The sequence below is a fragment of the Epinephelus fuscoguttatus genome, linkage group LG6 (assembly GCF_011397635.1).
Source record: "Epinephelus fuscoguttatus linkage group LG6, E.fuscoguttatus.final_Chr_v1".
Classification (NCBI taxonomy): domain Eukaryota; kingdom Metazoa; phylum Chordata; class Actinopteri; order Perciformes; family Serranidae; genus Epinephelus; species Epinephelus fuscoguttatus.
In genome coordinates, this window is record NC_064757.1 from 40,953,936 (window position 1) to 40,967,513 (window position 13,578).

General features: G+C 42.6%; 1 protein-coding gene across 1 annotated transcript in view; it reads left to right on the top strand.

The window, feature by feature from the left end:
* Positions 1-13,578, top strand: part of wdfy3 (WD repeat and FYVE domain containing 3) — a 147,989-nt gene that overhangs the window by 45,546 nt on the left and 88,865 nt on the right. Inside the window, exons 11-14 of the mRNA XM_049578656.1 lie at positions 3,214-3,407; positions 7,749-8,020; positions 8,386-8,583; positions 13,099-13,182. Coding sequence (XP_049434613.1) covers positions 3,214-3,407; positions 7,749-8,020; positions 8,386-8,583; positions 13,099-13,182 — 748 coding nt within the window. The remainder of the gene's footprint in view (positions 1-3,213; positions 3,408-7,748; positions 8,021-8,385; positions 8,584-13,098; positions 13,183-13,578) is intronic.

Here is a 13,578-nt window from a genome sequence, read left to right on the forward strand (position 1 = left end):
TGATGGTGGCAGCCCTACCACATTTGGAGCCCTGGGTGAGCCTTCCCATGGCACCTGTCAAGAATGTTATAATTTACTTTGGATGACAGCACCCTTAGCATTCGTCTATACCGCCTATTCCATGGGCCGGCACTTCTGACCGGGCCCGACCTGATCCATCCACTGGGTTCAGGTCGAGCCAGGCTGTAATTTCTCATTATTCCCCCAGGCTTGGACAAGGTCAGATTTTCAACAATTTACCTGTGTGTGTTTTTTTAAATGAAACTGGCAGTTCTCCTGCGTAAATATAAGGAGTTTTAATGGACTGAATCAAGAGAGAAAGAAGGGAGGACTGCGTCTAAGCGAGGGAAACTGATGGAGCAATCTAGTGGAGAAGGGAGAGAAAGGAAGTACATGCTAGAGAGGGACAAAATAACGAGAGAAAGAGAAAGATGGGGGGCTGCAAGGTGACTTGGTTGGCAGTGTTTGCTTTTGCCTCCCCAGCTTGTAATAAATGTATTAATCTTAAAAAAGTATGTTATGATATATAAAATTCTTTCATTTCTTTTAACCGCTTATCCTGTGAGAGGTCATGGTGGACACTGGAGCCTATCCCAGCTGACACTGGGTGAGAGGCAGGGTTCACCCTGGACAGGTCACCAGACTATCGCAGGGCTGACACATAGAGACAGACAACCATTCACACTCACATTCACACCTACGGGCAATTTAGAGTCACCAATTAACCTGCATGTCTTTGGACTGTGGGAGGAAGCTGGAGCACCTGGAGGAAACCCACGCTGACACGGGGAGAACATGCAAACTGCCCCGAGATAACGAGCCAGTAACCCTCTTGCTGTGAGGCAACAATGCTAACCACTGCACCACGGTTCCGCCCCATTTATAAAACATAATATGTGTATTTTACAGCAGAAATGAGTGTTTTTAATTGGGCTGGGGCCGAAAACTGCTGCTGCGGGTTGAGCTTCAGTCAAGCTTGGACAGAAACTGTGTGGGCTCATGTTGGGTCGGGGCCTGATTTTTGGGCCCCATTAGAGTTACTCTTTAAAGGACACTGACGTCACTTTAAAGGGTGTTTCCTCATCTTTCTGCCTCTGTAACGTTGGATCATGCAAAATTTTCCCACAGTAGAGAAAGGCACATGAAAACTCCAGTACACTGGATTACAGGCTGTTAAAACTGAACACAAAGCCACAGTGCAGCTGCAGCAGGAAACTTTGTTGTGCTGAAAGACACACATTATTGGAGCCCTCAGAATTACTGATGGCACACAAATTGTACAACTCAGGCTTTAATGATTTGCGTCAAATTCAACCTTGAATGCCAGTAAAAGTCCAGATGCCCATTCGTGTCTGCATGTATCCACCTCAGTGAAGAGTCCTTGACCATCTCCATGGCTGCTGAGCCTTGACCTTTGACCTCTTTGTTGAGGTGGAGAGGGAGGACAATTTCCCTCCAGGGATCAATAAAGTATCTTATTACATTTCCTTAAACCTCCCTCTCCTCCCACATCGCTCGGTCTCTTATTGACCCTCCACGTGTGTGTGTGTGTGTGTGTGTGTGTGTGTGTGTGTGTATGTGGCTCAGTCAGCTGTAGAAATGCGATGAGTCACAAAGAAAAACAGCCTGCACACCGACAGCACGGATCTTTTTTTGACCTTGAACATGACTGGTTGCTTTCGTCAGTAAATCGGGATGATGTGTGTGATGATTGTCTCCCTCCTCTCCGACACATTGATTACATTACATTCTATGCATGAGGCTCTCAGCTGGCAGTCTTATCTCGAGAGGCAATTAGTGCAAAGAAGGAGAAAGAAATTCAGCGCAGCAGCTCATGGTCAGAGTCGCCATCAGCCCATCAGCATACAGACTGAATTTTTAAATTTCGTTTCCTCAGATAAGATCGCCGACATCACGAGCAACCAATTTTTAATCACTCTAACATTGTTAATTGCCTTTACAACATCCACATGATGAAACACAATGACGAGGCTCAGACTTTCAGTTTGAATGGCACAAAAACTCCAATAAGAAACCATGTGACGGTCTAAAATAAGTATCCACCTACTACACAGTCAAGCGTACAACGAGTGCCAGAACAGCAAAGATGAAAGTTTCACCATAAAGTCTGTCTCACCTTACAAAATGGCATTAAAGGCCCTAAAAACCAGTTGATCAGCTAACTGGTTAAAGAGACCCTGACAGCAAAAGCCTCATCAGTCTGACCTTAAAACATTCAGAGGTGCTTAAAGGTTTCAGCTTTGCTTTAATTAAAGGCGTGAGCCGCTGAAACTCTGTCGGTGGCGCTAAGAAGTCTGCCCTTTGTGTAGAACAGCAGCTGGAACCAGCTTGGGTTCCTGACACACATAACGGAAGTTATAAACGAGAGTTACAGCAAAATACATGTCAAAATACTTTAAAAATGTCCATGGAAACTTCCCAAACCTTTACTGCAGAGTAAGGGTATTTTCACACTTGTAGTTCGGTTTGTTTGGTCGCACCAGAGTGAAAAATGTGGACCAAAACCCATATTTTTGAGCGGTTTCAGTTCGGTTGTTTGGTCCGCATCAGCGATCAATTGACAGCTTTCACACGAGCCCAAATCAAACGTACTAACTCTGCAAACGGACCTGAGTTCATTCTAACTGAACCAAACAGGTTCGGTGTGAAAGCACCACAAGAAATGTCTCCAATGTTGATCTAAGCATCTTAGATTCATAAATAAATTCTACAGAAATATAAATTGATTTAAAACACCAAACATACAGTGGTTGCAGGTTCTGATGTGAGGATTTGCTTTATATGACTGGAAATGAAATATCTTTGTGTTTTGGACTGTTGGTGGGTAACGGTCCAAGCTTGATAACACTTGGTAACACATGGTAACACAGACTAACCAGGGTAAAATTACTTTTCGTTTAAGGAGTCTGGTGGCTTTGACAAGAGGATAGATAACATCTTCAGTTCCCTGTCAGAAAGGGTTATCTCACAGCAAGGTAGAAGTGGTGAAATTACTCTAAATATAGCGTATACTTAAACCGCAATAAGCTAATACAAGTTTTGCTGCTGCCCTCTTCCACAGCAGTGCATTGCTTAGCTTCTGTGACATTACTCTACACTGACTATCTCATACAAGCCCAGTTAAAAAACTCCGAACTATCCCTTTATGATGTGTAAAGACTAAATTTCTGCTCTTTCTTTCATGTCTTCCAGCTCTGTTCAGGGAGTTTGGCGGTGCTCGTTGCGTTCACAACATTGTGAAGTACCGTCAGTGTCGGGAACACGCCCTCCTCATCATCCAGCAGCTCGTCCTGTCGCCCAGTGGAGATGACGATATGGGAACACTGCTGGGCCTCATGCACTCCGCACCATCCAGTGAACTACAGCTGAAGACTGACATACTGCGGGTAACAACACACACACACACACACACACACACACACACACACACACACACACACACACACTGTCTCTGTCACACACACTCTATCATTCACACACTTTAAAATGGATATATTTACCTCATACTTAACATCTACCATAGGTTTTGTCTCACAGTATTATTTTACTTTAAGTTTTATCTGGAAACATACAGCTGCTTTGATTTTAAAGAATCTGTCAACTCAAATTTGGTGAGTTTTTTACTGTAGTGTAGCTAAAAAGGATTTCAGAAAGATGATGTCATCACCAACAAACCCTTCAGTTTCAGTGAGAACACAGAGGAAAGGAAAAGTCTGTAATTCTAAAAATCAATATTCATTTGAAGCCCGGTGTACAGTTATCGCTTCAATCCAGGGGCACTAAGTGTAAGGTGCATATAAAAGTATACACACACACACACACACACACACACACACACACACACACACACACACACACACACACAGAATGAGACCATGGCGGCTCATTTTCTGGAGCATAATTGCATTTTCAGATTCCACTTCTTCAGACGAGGTAATTCTCATGCCTTCAGAAGGCTTCGGCCGGATTAACCCGTCAGCATTTTGCTCCTGTGTCACTAATCAGGGATTTTAATTATCACCCTCAGAAAAACCTAAAGACGGCAAAGAACTTACATCAAATCCAGTTTGAGTAAAATCATCTTCTCCTCGCTCGTCATCAGGGTTTATGTACCGCTGACAGTAACACACTGCAGACTCACAAATAGATCTCAATATTTAAGCTGGTTAGCTTTGTGAAAGTTCACATTTAACCCTGTAATCTCTCAGAAGGGCAATCCTGATATGTTGCGTCCTCCAGGCCTCCACATGGCTGCTGAAGTTACCAGCCCGAGCCTAAATTTTACCAGCACATAGTGGAGCCTGGTGGTAATTTCCCAGCAGGAAGAGGATGTAGTCAACATCCTGTGATTGGTTTTAAAAGAACACTGTGCTGAGTTGGGCAGTATTTAAATGCAGCAGGAAACAGCTGGCTCAGCTGTGCAACATATCTCTGTTTTAACTTCCCTTTTATTCACTTTCCTACTCTCGGATGAATCAAGGGGCTGCTCCTTATAGTATGCTGTGTAAAAAGGGTGGCACAGTAAACTTAAGCTTTAGCCTGCACTGACTAAAAATTTTCCTAGTCGATCAATAGTGGTCATTTCGGGCCATTAGTCGACTAGTATGTTTACGATATTAATTTAATTATTAAATGATATATTTTGGTGGTTTGAGTTGAAGGTGTGAGAAAGAATAGTATCAGTAACATTGTTAACACTGTGCTACATTACAGAGAAATACAAAACCGTACTAATGAACCTTCATTAATATAGGCCTATATTTTATCTCCAAGTGCACGTCACACACTGAGCGAGCCGCCTGTTAATGACGCTGTGGGCTAATGGGCATGTAGCTACTTCCATGTTTCAGATGATACGTCATGTTTGTAGTCGACCAATGAAGATGAGTTTACATATCACCTTGGGTTCGTCCTTCACCTTCTCAAAATGATCCCACACTTTGGATTTCCTGCCCGACATGTTATTAACTAGCCTGTGGAATAACTGCAGGTACCAGCCCTGGAAATTAACCCGACTCCTGTCTGACTGCTGAGCGTGGACACTTCCTGTGTTTGTCCTTTCACATTAAAGTCACACATGGTGCAGTCATATAGGTTTTGATTTGTTTTGACAAGGCGCAGCTCCTAATAGAGTTTCATGTTTTTTGTTTTACCTTTTTTTTTTTGGTGACTAAACGACCAATTAAATCTTGCCGACTGATGACCCTTCTCGTCGCCTAACATTTGGTCGACTATCAGGGGGCAGCCCTATGTAGGATGTAACCAACTAATGAGGCGGTCTAAGTGGCATCACCATGGGAACACACTGATAATGCTCTGATTGTGTTGTCTGGAAAAGCATGTGGCACACATACAGTACAGGCCAAAAGTTTGGACACACCTTCTCATTCAATGCGTTTTCTTTATTTTCATGACTATTTACATTGTAGATTCTCACTGAAGGCATCAAAACTATGAATGAACACATGTGGAGTTATGTACTTAACAAAAAAGGTGAAATAACTGAAAACATGTTTTATATTCTAGTTTCTTCAAAATAGCCACCCTTTGCTCTGATTACTGCTTTGCACACTCTTGGCATTCTCTCCATGAGCTTCAAGAGGTAGTCACCTGAAATGGTTTTCCAACAGTCTTGAAGGAGTTCCCAGAGGTGTTTAGCACTTGTTGGCCCCTTTGCCTTCACTCTGCGGTCCAGCTCACCCCAAACCATCTCGATTGGGTTCAGGTCCGGTGACTGTGGAGGCCAGGTCATCTGCCGCAGCACTCCATCACTCTCCTTCTTGGTCAAATAGCCCTTACACAGCCTGGAGGTGTGTTTGGGGTCATTGTCCTGTTGAAAAATAAATGATCGTCCAACTAAACGCAAACCGGATGGGATGGCGTGTCGCTGCAGGATGCTGTGGTAGCCATGCTGGTTCAGTGTGCCTTCAATTTTGAATAAATCCCCAACAGTGTCACCAGCAAAACACCCCCACACCATCACACCTCCTCCTCCATGCTTCACAGTGGGAACCAGGCATGTGGAATCCATCCGTTCACCTTTTCTGCGTCTCACAAAGACACGGCGGTTGGAACCAAAGATGTCAAATTTGGACTCATCAGACCAAAGCACAGATTTCCACTGGTCTAATGTCCATTCCTTGTGTTTCTTGGCCCAAACAAATCTCTTCTGCTTGTTGCCTCTCCTTAGCAGTGGTTTCCTAGCAGCTATTTGACCATGAAGGCCTGATTGGCGCAGTCTCCTCTTAACAGTTGTTCTAGAGATGGGTCTGCTGCTAGAACTCTGTGTGGCATTCATCTGGTCTCTGATCTGAGCTGCTGTTAACTTGCCATTTCTGAGGCTGGTGACTGATGAACTTATCCTCGGAAGCAGAGGTGACTCTTGGTCTTCCTTTCCTGGGTCGGTCCTCATGTGTGCCAGTTTCGTTGTAGCGCTTGATGGTTTTTGCGACTCCACTTGGGGACACATTTAAAGTTTTTGCAATTTTCCGGACTGACTGACCTTCATTTCTTAAAGTAATGATGGCCACTCGTTTTTCTTTAGTTAGCTGATTGGTTCTTGCCATAATATGAATTTTAACAGTTGTCCAATAGGGCTGTTGGCTGTGTATTAACCTGACTTCTGCACAACACAACTGATGGTCCCAACCCCATTGATAAAGCAAGAAATTCCACTAATTAACCCTGATAAGGCACACCTGTGAAGTGGAAACCATTTCAGGTGACTACCTCTTGAAGCTCATGGAGAGAATGCCAAGAGTGTGCAAAGCAGTAATCAGAGCAAAGGGTGGCTATTTTGAAGAAACTAGAATATAAAACATGTTTTCAGTTATTTCACCTTTTTTGTTAAGTACATAACTCCACATGTGTTCATTCATAGTTTTGATGCCTTCAGTGAGAATCTACAATGTAAATAGTCATGAAAATAAAGAAAACGCATTGAATGAGAAGGTGTGTCCAAACTTTTGGCCTGTACTGTACATGCTCAGAAATTATAACTCATCTTGTCCTACAACATATATTTTTGTCCTGTCACTCCAACAAGAGAAGTTTGAAACACACTCCTCCAAAAACAGGATTGAAATAGTTAAAAAATTAAAATGCCCCCAGTGGTTCTGAGCCCCATTCTCTGTGACATGTGCCTGCACTTCACTTCACATGTGTCACTCAAAAGCGTCATCTGCAGCCGATCCCAGACGTTTTCCCCACTTTTCAGTTGCTAATTAAAAACTTTGCCTGTCACAGTCACTCTGTGCTCTCGGGCTGTTTTTCGGTCCCCACACTCATATCTAGGTTACAGTTTGATGTTTCAGTTTAGGGTACTTGCAAATGCGAACCATGAAAATGTGGGGAAAAAAATCCAGTCAGTGCAGTGAGACAAAGAAAACCCAGGGGGGCTCATGAATATGTTTCACCACAGAAGAAGAATGAGAGGAAGACTGAATGAGGTGACAAAAACCAAATGACTTGAAAACTCAACATGGGAGAGAATAATTGAGTAACGAAATTTAAAATAAGCAAGTCAAGTAAAGTCTGTATAAAATGATGCAGAGAAAGTGAAACACAGTTTGTGTGACATCTTCAGAATAAATTATGTGATAACAGAAACACGTAATGTTGTTAATGTCATTATAAATTTTTTTTTTTTTTTTTTTTTTTGAAGTAAAGAATTCAAACTTTAGAAATGTTGAATAAATCAGTAATTCGTTTCTCTTCTTCCTCTTCAGGCTTTGTTGGCAGTGTTGCGTGAGAGTCACCGCACCCGGACCGTGTTCCGCAAGGTGGGCGGCTTTGTCTACGTCACCTCTCTGCTGGTTGCCATGGAGCGCTCACTGTGCCAGCCACCTCGACACGGCTGGGAGCGCGTCAACCAGAACCAGGTCTTTGAGCTTCTGCACACCGTCTTCTGCACGCTCACCGCCGCCATGCGCTACGAGCCGGCCAACTCGCACTTCTTCCGCACAGAGATCCAGTATGAGAAGCTGGCAGATGCTGTCAGGTAAGGTCTGCTCTCTCAGGACTAGTGATGCCTGAGGAGTTTTTGATTGCTAACTGTAATTGATATAGAATAATGACACCACCAGTGTTTAGACTGGTTCCCTGTACGCCTTTCTTTCACTAAGCTATCCTGTCTGCCACTGGGAGCTATCTCCTGGAAAAATAAAGGCTTGATTAACGGCACAAAGAAAGTGTCTCAAATAATTGCACTTTTCCTGCAGTGGGACAAACACCAATTAGGAAGCAAACAAAGGCAGAATTTAAGCAGTATTTTCCTACGTTTTCTGCCTGTAGTGTTACGTGGTGAAATTGCCCCTTTGAAAAACCAAACTTCACTCATGTATCCCTCTGTCTGCTCTCCAACAGGCTGCTGGGCTGTTTCTCAGACACTAAGAAGCTTGGTCCCACAAGCGTCTTCCCCTCCAACGCTCAGCCTTTCCAGAGGCTGCTGGAGGACGAGGCTGTTCCTGGAGGCTGCGCAGGAGACAGCGTGTGTCCAACGCTCAAACACTGCAGCAAGCTCTTCATCTACCTGTACAAGATGGCCACCGACTCCTTTGACAGGTCAGTGGATTACTCAAACCCCAGGTTTTAGCAGCGACACTTGTTTATGAAGCACAAAGTGTGAGATTCGGTTCTGCAAAGAATAAAACACACTATGTTTGTTCTGTATTGTTATCCTGGAGCCAAATGCCTTGATACAACCATCGACAGTAGGAGTTCAGTCCCTTCTGTTCACACAACAGCCAGCAGATATTGTGTACTTGAGTTTTGTGTGAGTTAAGAGCCTGTCAGTGATGCATGTGTTGCACCATAAATCAGGCCGGAAGGGTCAAATGCATCTCTCTGCCTGTGGTCCAACCATGAGCTAATCAATAAATAAGGATTGTTGTCAACACACTGTCAACAAGTTGTTCATTTACTGTTGGTGGTTAAATAAGTCAACACTTTTATGAGTGTTTATCATTACTGACTGAGTGATTATTTAACATTGAGATCAGTGAGTTCTCAATGTCAAAGAAAGTGTTGGAGACTTTTAATGTTCAGCAGATTGCAGCCACATTCCTCAAGAACGTTTCTGTAGATCTCATGTTTTTCTACAATCCTCTTCTTATAGGGGACCTACTATGCTCATTTTCAGGTTCATACTTGTGTCATAGGTTTACATGCTTTATTGTTCAAAAAACACTGTATTTATCCTGTGTCTAAAATGCTCTCCCTTCTGAAAAAGCCCAGTCTGCTCCAATTAGTCAGCGTTTCTGGGTCTTCCACATATCGTCATCTCTGTGTTACAGGTGGTGGAATGACTGTATCAGAAAATAGCAGCACTTTTCTACCGTGAATAATCACTAATAAAAGCCTCTCAACTCAACCAGACATGTTCCAGCAGGAATATGATAAGAAATTGGGGAGAAATTAACAACCTAGCAAGATGCTACATGTGGTACTGTAGACTATGTAATGTAAACACTTGTAGTAACTTTTGGGGCAAATGACTATATAAAATTACGTGTCATGAGCTGACGCTAGCTTGTAGCCGAAGTAGTTTAAAAAAAAGAAAAAGGTTGGAAACACAGTATTCAGAATGGTGTGAAGCCTCACGTTTTTGCTCGCATGGATAACGTCACATAGGTTTACCTCATTATTAAGAATTTTGGCAACTTTAATATGACAGTCCGACGTTGTGACATTATATATAAGATAGAAATTAAGGAAAAGCATAATAAGTCTGCTTAAGTCAAACTTCTGTCCGTTCCGTTAAATTTGGCACAAACGTCACGACTCAGAGATGAGCTGATTAGATTTTGCTGGTTGTAGGTCAGCGGTCAAGGTCACTGTGACCTCATCTATCTCATTCTTGAGAACTCGATATCTCAAGAACACTTTGAGAATTTTTTTTTTTTCAAATTTGGCACAAATGTTCACTTGGATTCAACAATGAACTAAGAGGATTATGATATTATAAGGCAGAAATTAAGGAAAAGCATAATAAGACTGCTTAAGTCAAACTTCTGTCCGTCCCGTTCTTGTGAGTGAAATTTCTTTAAATTTGGCACCAACGTCCACCTGGACTCAGAGATGAACTGAATAGATTTTGCTGGTTGTAAGTCAAAGGTCAAGGTCACTGTGACCTTGTCTGTCTCATTCTTGTGAACACAATATCTCAAGAACACTATGAGGGATTTTTTTCAAATTTGGCACAAACGTTCACTGACGCTCAACAATGAACTGATTACATTTTGGTGGTCAAAGATCAAGATCGCCGTGACCTTGCCTCTTTTTCTCATGAAGGGAATATCTCTTGAAAAAAAGAATTTCTTCAAATTTGGCACAAACGTTAACTTGGACTCAACGATGAAATTATTGGATTTTGGTGGTCAGAGGTCAAGGTTGCTGCAACCTTGCATCTGTCTTATTCTCATGAATGCAATATCTCAAGAGGACCTTGAAGGAATTTATTCAAATTTGGCATAAATGTTCAACGATGACATGATTAAATGTTGGTGGTCAAAGGTCAAGGTCAACATGTTTTTAGCCATAACTCAAGAACCCCTATGCTAATTATGACAAATACAAATAGAAGTATTTTCAATCAACCTACATATTGCCGACATATTGAAGTGAGGAGTGATGATATCTTAAATCTATGATGATTTCAAGATCTGCATGTATTACTTGATTAAGTGAGAATTCTGTAGCTAGGTGATCATAATTATTAGTGTGAATATTACTGTAGATTATTTGGCATCTTATTCTCAGGTACAGTGAAAGCCAACAAAGACACTCATGAGTTCCACTGAAGATATATTTCAGTACAAGTGAGCAGGTTCACTCTGTAGGTTCGGATCAGTCAGGTGAAAGTGTTGAAGCAGGTCCACAGCTGTGTTTATCCCAGTCGGGTCATACTGCACAGTCACAGCTCACACTCAGTCGACCTCTTCGTCTGAGACACACATCACTGAACTGAGGCGTCTGAAAACTGAAAAGACATTTAATAAAGAAGCTTCACTGTGGTCGTGATTCAGCTGCACAGCCTGGTAGTGTTGTCACGATGGCAGAATGAGAGTGAAACCAGTGCAAGTGATGAATATCCAAAAATTAATTACGACTGTGACTCCATAGAAAACAAGAAAAATACATCAAGAAATTGGTAACAATATAGAAATACAGATATTAACTGTAAGCTGGGATTGAGTTGAAGATGTGTTCAGACTGTTTTCAGTTGATTGATCAGACTTACTGATCACTGCAGTCATGGCGTAGTTTTTTTGGGTTTTTTTTAAACAGTTGGGGGTCCTTCCCCATGAATCAAGAAATTTTGAGTGTAAAACACTAAATGTCCTGCACTCTCATGCTTTTTTATGCACTGCTTGTGCTTTTTCTGCATCAATTTATGTTTGAAATGTAAGAAACTAGTGTGATGCAGGATGTCCACGAGTATCTGTTTGATTCCATCGGCACACTGACCAGTCGCTAGCTTGGCGTTGGCTTGAAGCAGGAGTGTTGTACAGATAGTTGGCTTGTTAAACCCCGGCAAAAATTTGCAGTCCACAAACCCACTGCCACCAGTGTGAGGTAGGTTGCCTTCTTCTGTGGGTAACTTGATCCAATTTAATGTCCGAAAAAGAACGTAGGACAACTGGACATTGACAACAATAGTGGCATCTCGCATCTTATATATATATACCACTCCGCTAAACCTAATCATAACTCTCATTACCTGCATGTAAGGTGCGCGATATTAAATAGATCTGTAAATACACAACAAAAGACAATCTGCTGGATACATCCTCAGGAAATAAATTTTATCTTACACCAGAACAGCGCCGGTTTTTAACCCCAATTTGTCATAGTAGCCAAATCGTGGGATTTTAGGGAACTTCTTGGTTTATCACGTGATGCTGTTGGGCCCAAAATTACTTTTCCCTAAAGACTTTCACTGTGAAAAAGACAGTGGATCATTTCTTTGAGTGTCACAACCCCCCAAAATGAGTTGTTTCACCATCAGGATTTGAGCCACTCGTTCTGATAACATTTAGAAAATCTAGAAGAGCCACACGATTGAATCATTTTATCCCCATTCGAGGGCTAAACAGGAAGTTAGCTGTCTGGCCGGCGAAGTCTCTGATACACTTGCTCTATGTGCCCAATGATGTAGAAAATAAGGGTAATTTCATACCCTGGAAATCAAGCTTTTTTGGCTTCATGCGCCACTAAGGGACTTTCATAGGAATGAATGGGGCCCTGCCTCCAACCCTGTATCTAGTTCTCTCTATACATCCATGTGGAAAGGTCATGATGCCTCCTGCTTCAACTGCTTGCTTCATCTTTTTCCATTTAATTCCAGATTGCAATTTGAGGTTGCATCCGGCACCACCTACTTTGCTGTAGGCATTGTTGCATCTTTGAGTGACTTTCTAGCAGTTTGTCAAATGCACATATTCTTAATATTGAGGGAGGAATCGTTCCCTGTTTCCCTCCCCAAATATCTTCGCCTATGACTGCAGTAAATAAACAGACTGCAGCATCATCAGTGACAGTCCTCTTCCTCTGTGCTTGTTTACACCACCTGCAGTGGAGTGGAGCAGTTTCTGATTGCATTTGCTATAAGTATTAAACTCCTTGTTGTGATGTCTGCCAGCTGTGTTAAAGTTAAAGGGTTGGTCATCGTGACAACACTACGTGCTCAGCTCATGTGTAGCTCTAGCTGGCGTCGTGCATGTGCTCCAGCTGTAGCTCTGATCCTGTTTCTCCTTCCAGCTTTCCACTAACAGCTTCTTTCCTTCTTTTCTTTTCTCTCTGTCTCTTCTTCTTCCTCTAACCTCTGGTGCTGTCTGGCTGTTCATCCTCGGCCTGGTCCATCTGCGCGGCTGCATGTGTGGGTGTGTGTGTGCGCATATGGGTGTGTGTATACCTGTGCTTTTTTTTGTGTGTGTGTTTGTGTGTTTGTGCCTGTGGGTGTGTATTTGCACTTATTTTGGGGTGTGTACGTGCATGTTTGTGTCCAAATGTGTCCTGGTGTGTGTGTGTGTGTGTGTGTGTGTGTGTGTGTGTGTGTGTGCGTGTGCTGCCATGCAGTCGTGCGGAGCAGGTGCCTCCCTGCCTGACTCATGAGACCTCGCTGCCCTCGCCTTGGGGCACGCCAGCACTCGCCAGGAAGAGGTAGCTACAGCGCTCTGCCACTTTCTTCACCCTCATTCTTTCTTCTCCATTTTTCTTAACCCTCAGTCGACACTAAGAGCGCCCACTAGTGGCACAATGTTCATCAACTCGTCTAACTGTCTCGTGAATCTTTAAGCGAATCATAAAAATGTGCCAAGGTAGTGATGCTTACCATAAGCTGAGTTAGACTTCCACAACACTTTACAGCTGTTCAGCATTTATTGTCCACATCAATGATTATTTTCATTATCTAAGAATCTATTGAACATATTTTTGAATATATTTATTCATTATTTAATATTTAAAATGTCAAACAATAATGAAAAAAGCCCATCACTGTGTTGTGGAGCCCAACTACAAATTGTTTTGTCTGACCAGCAGTCCAAACGCCAAAGA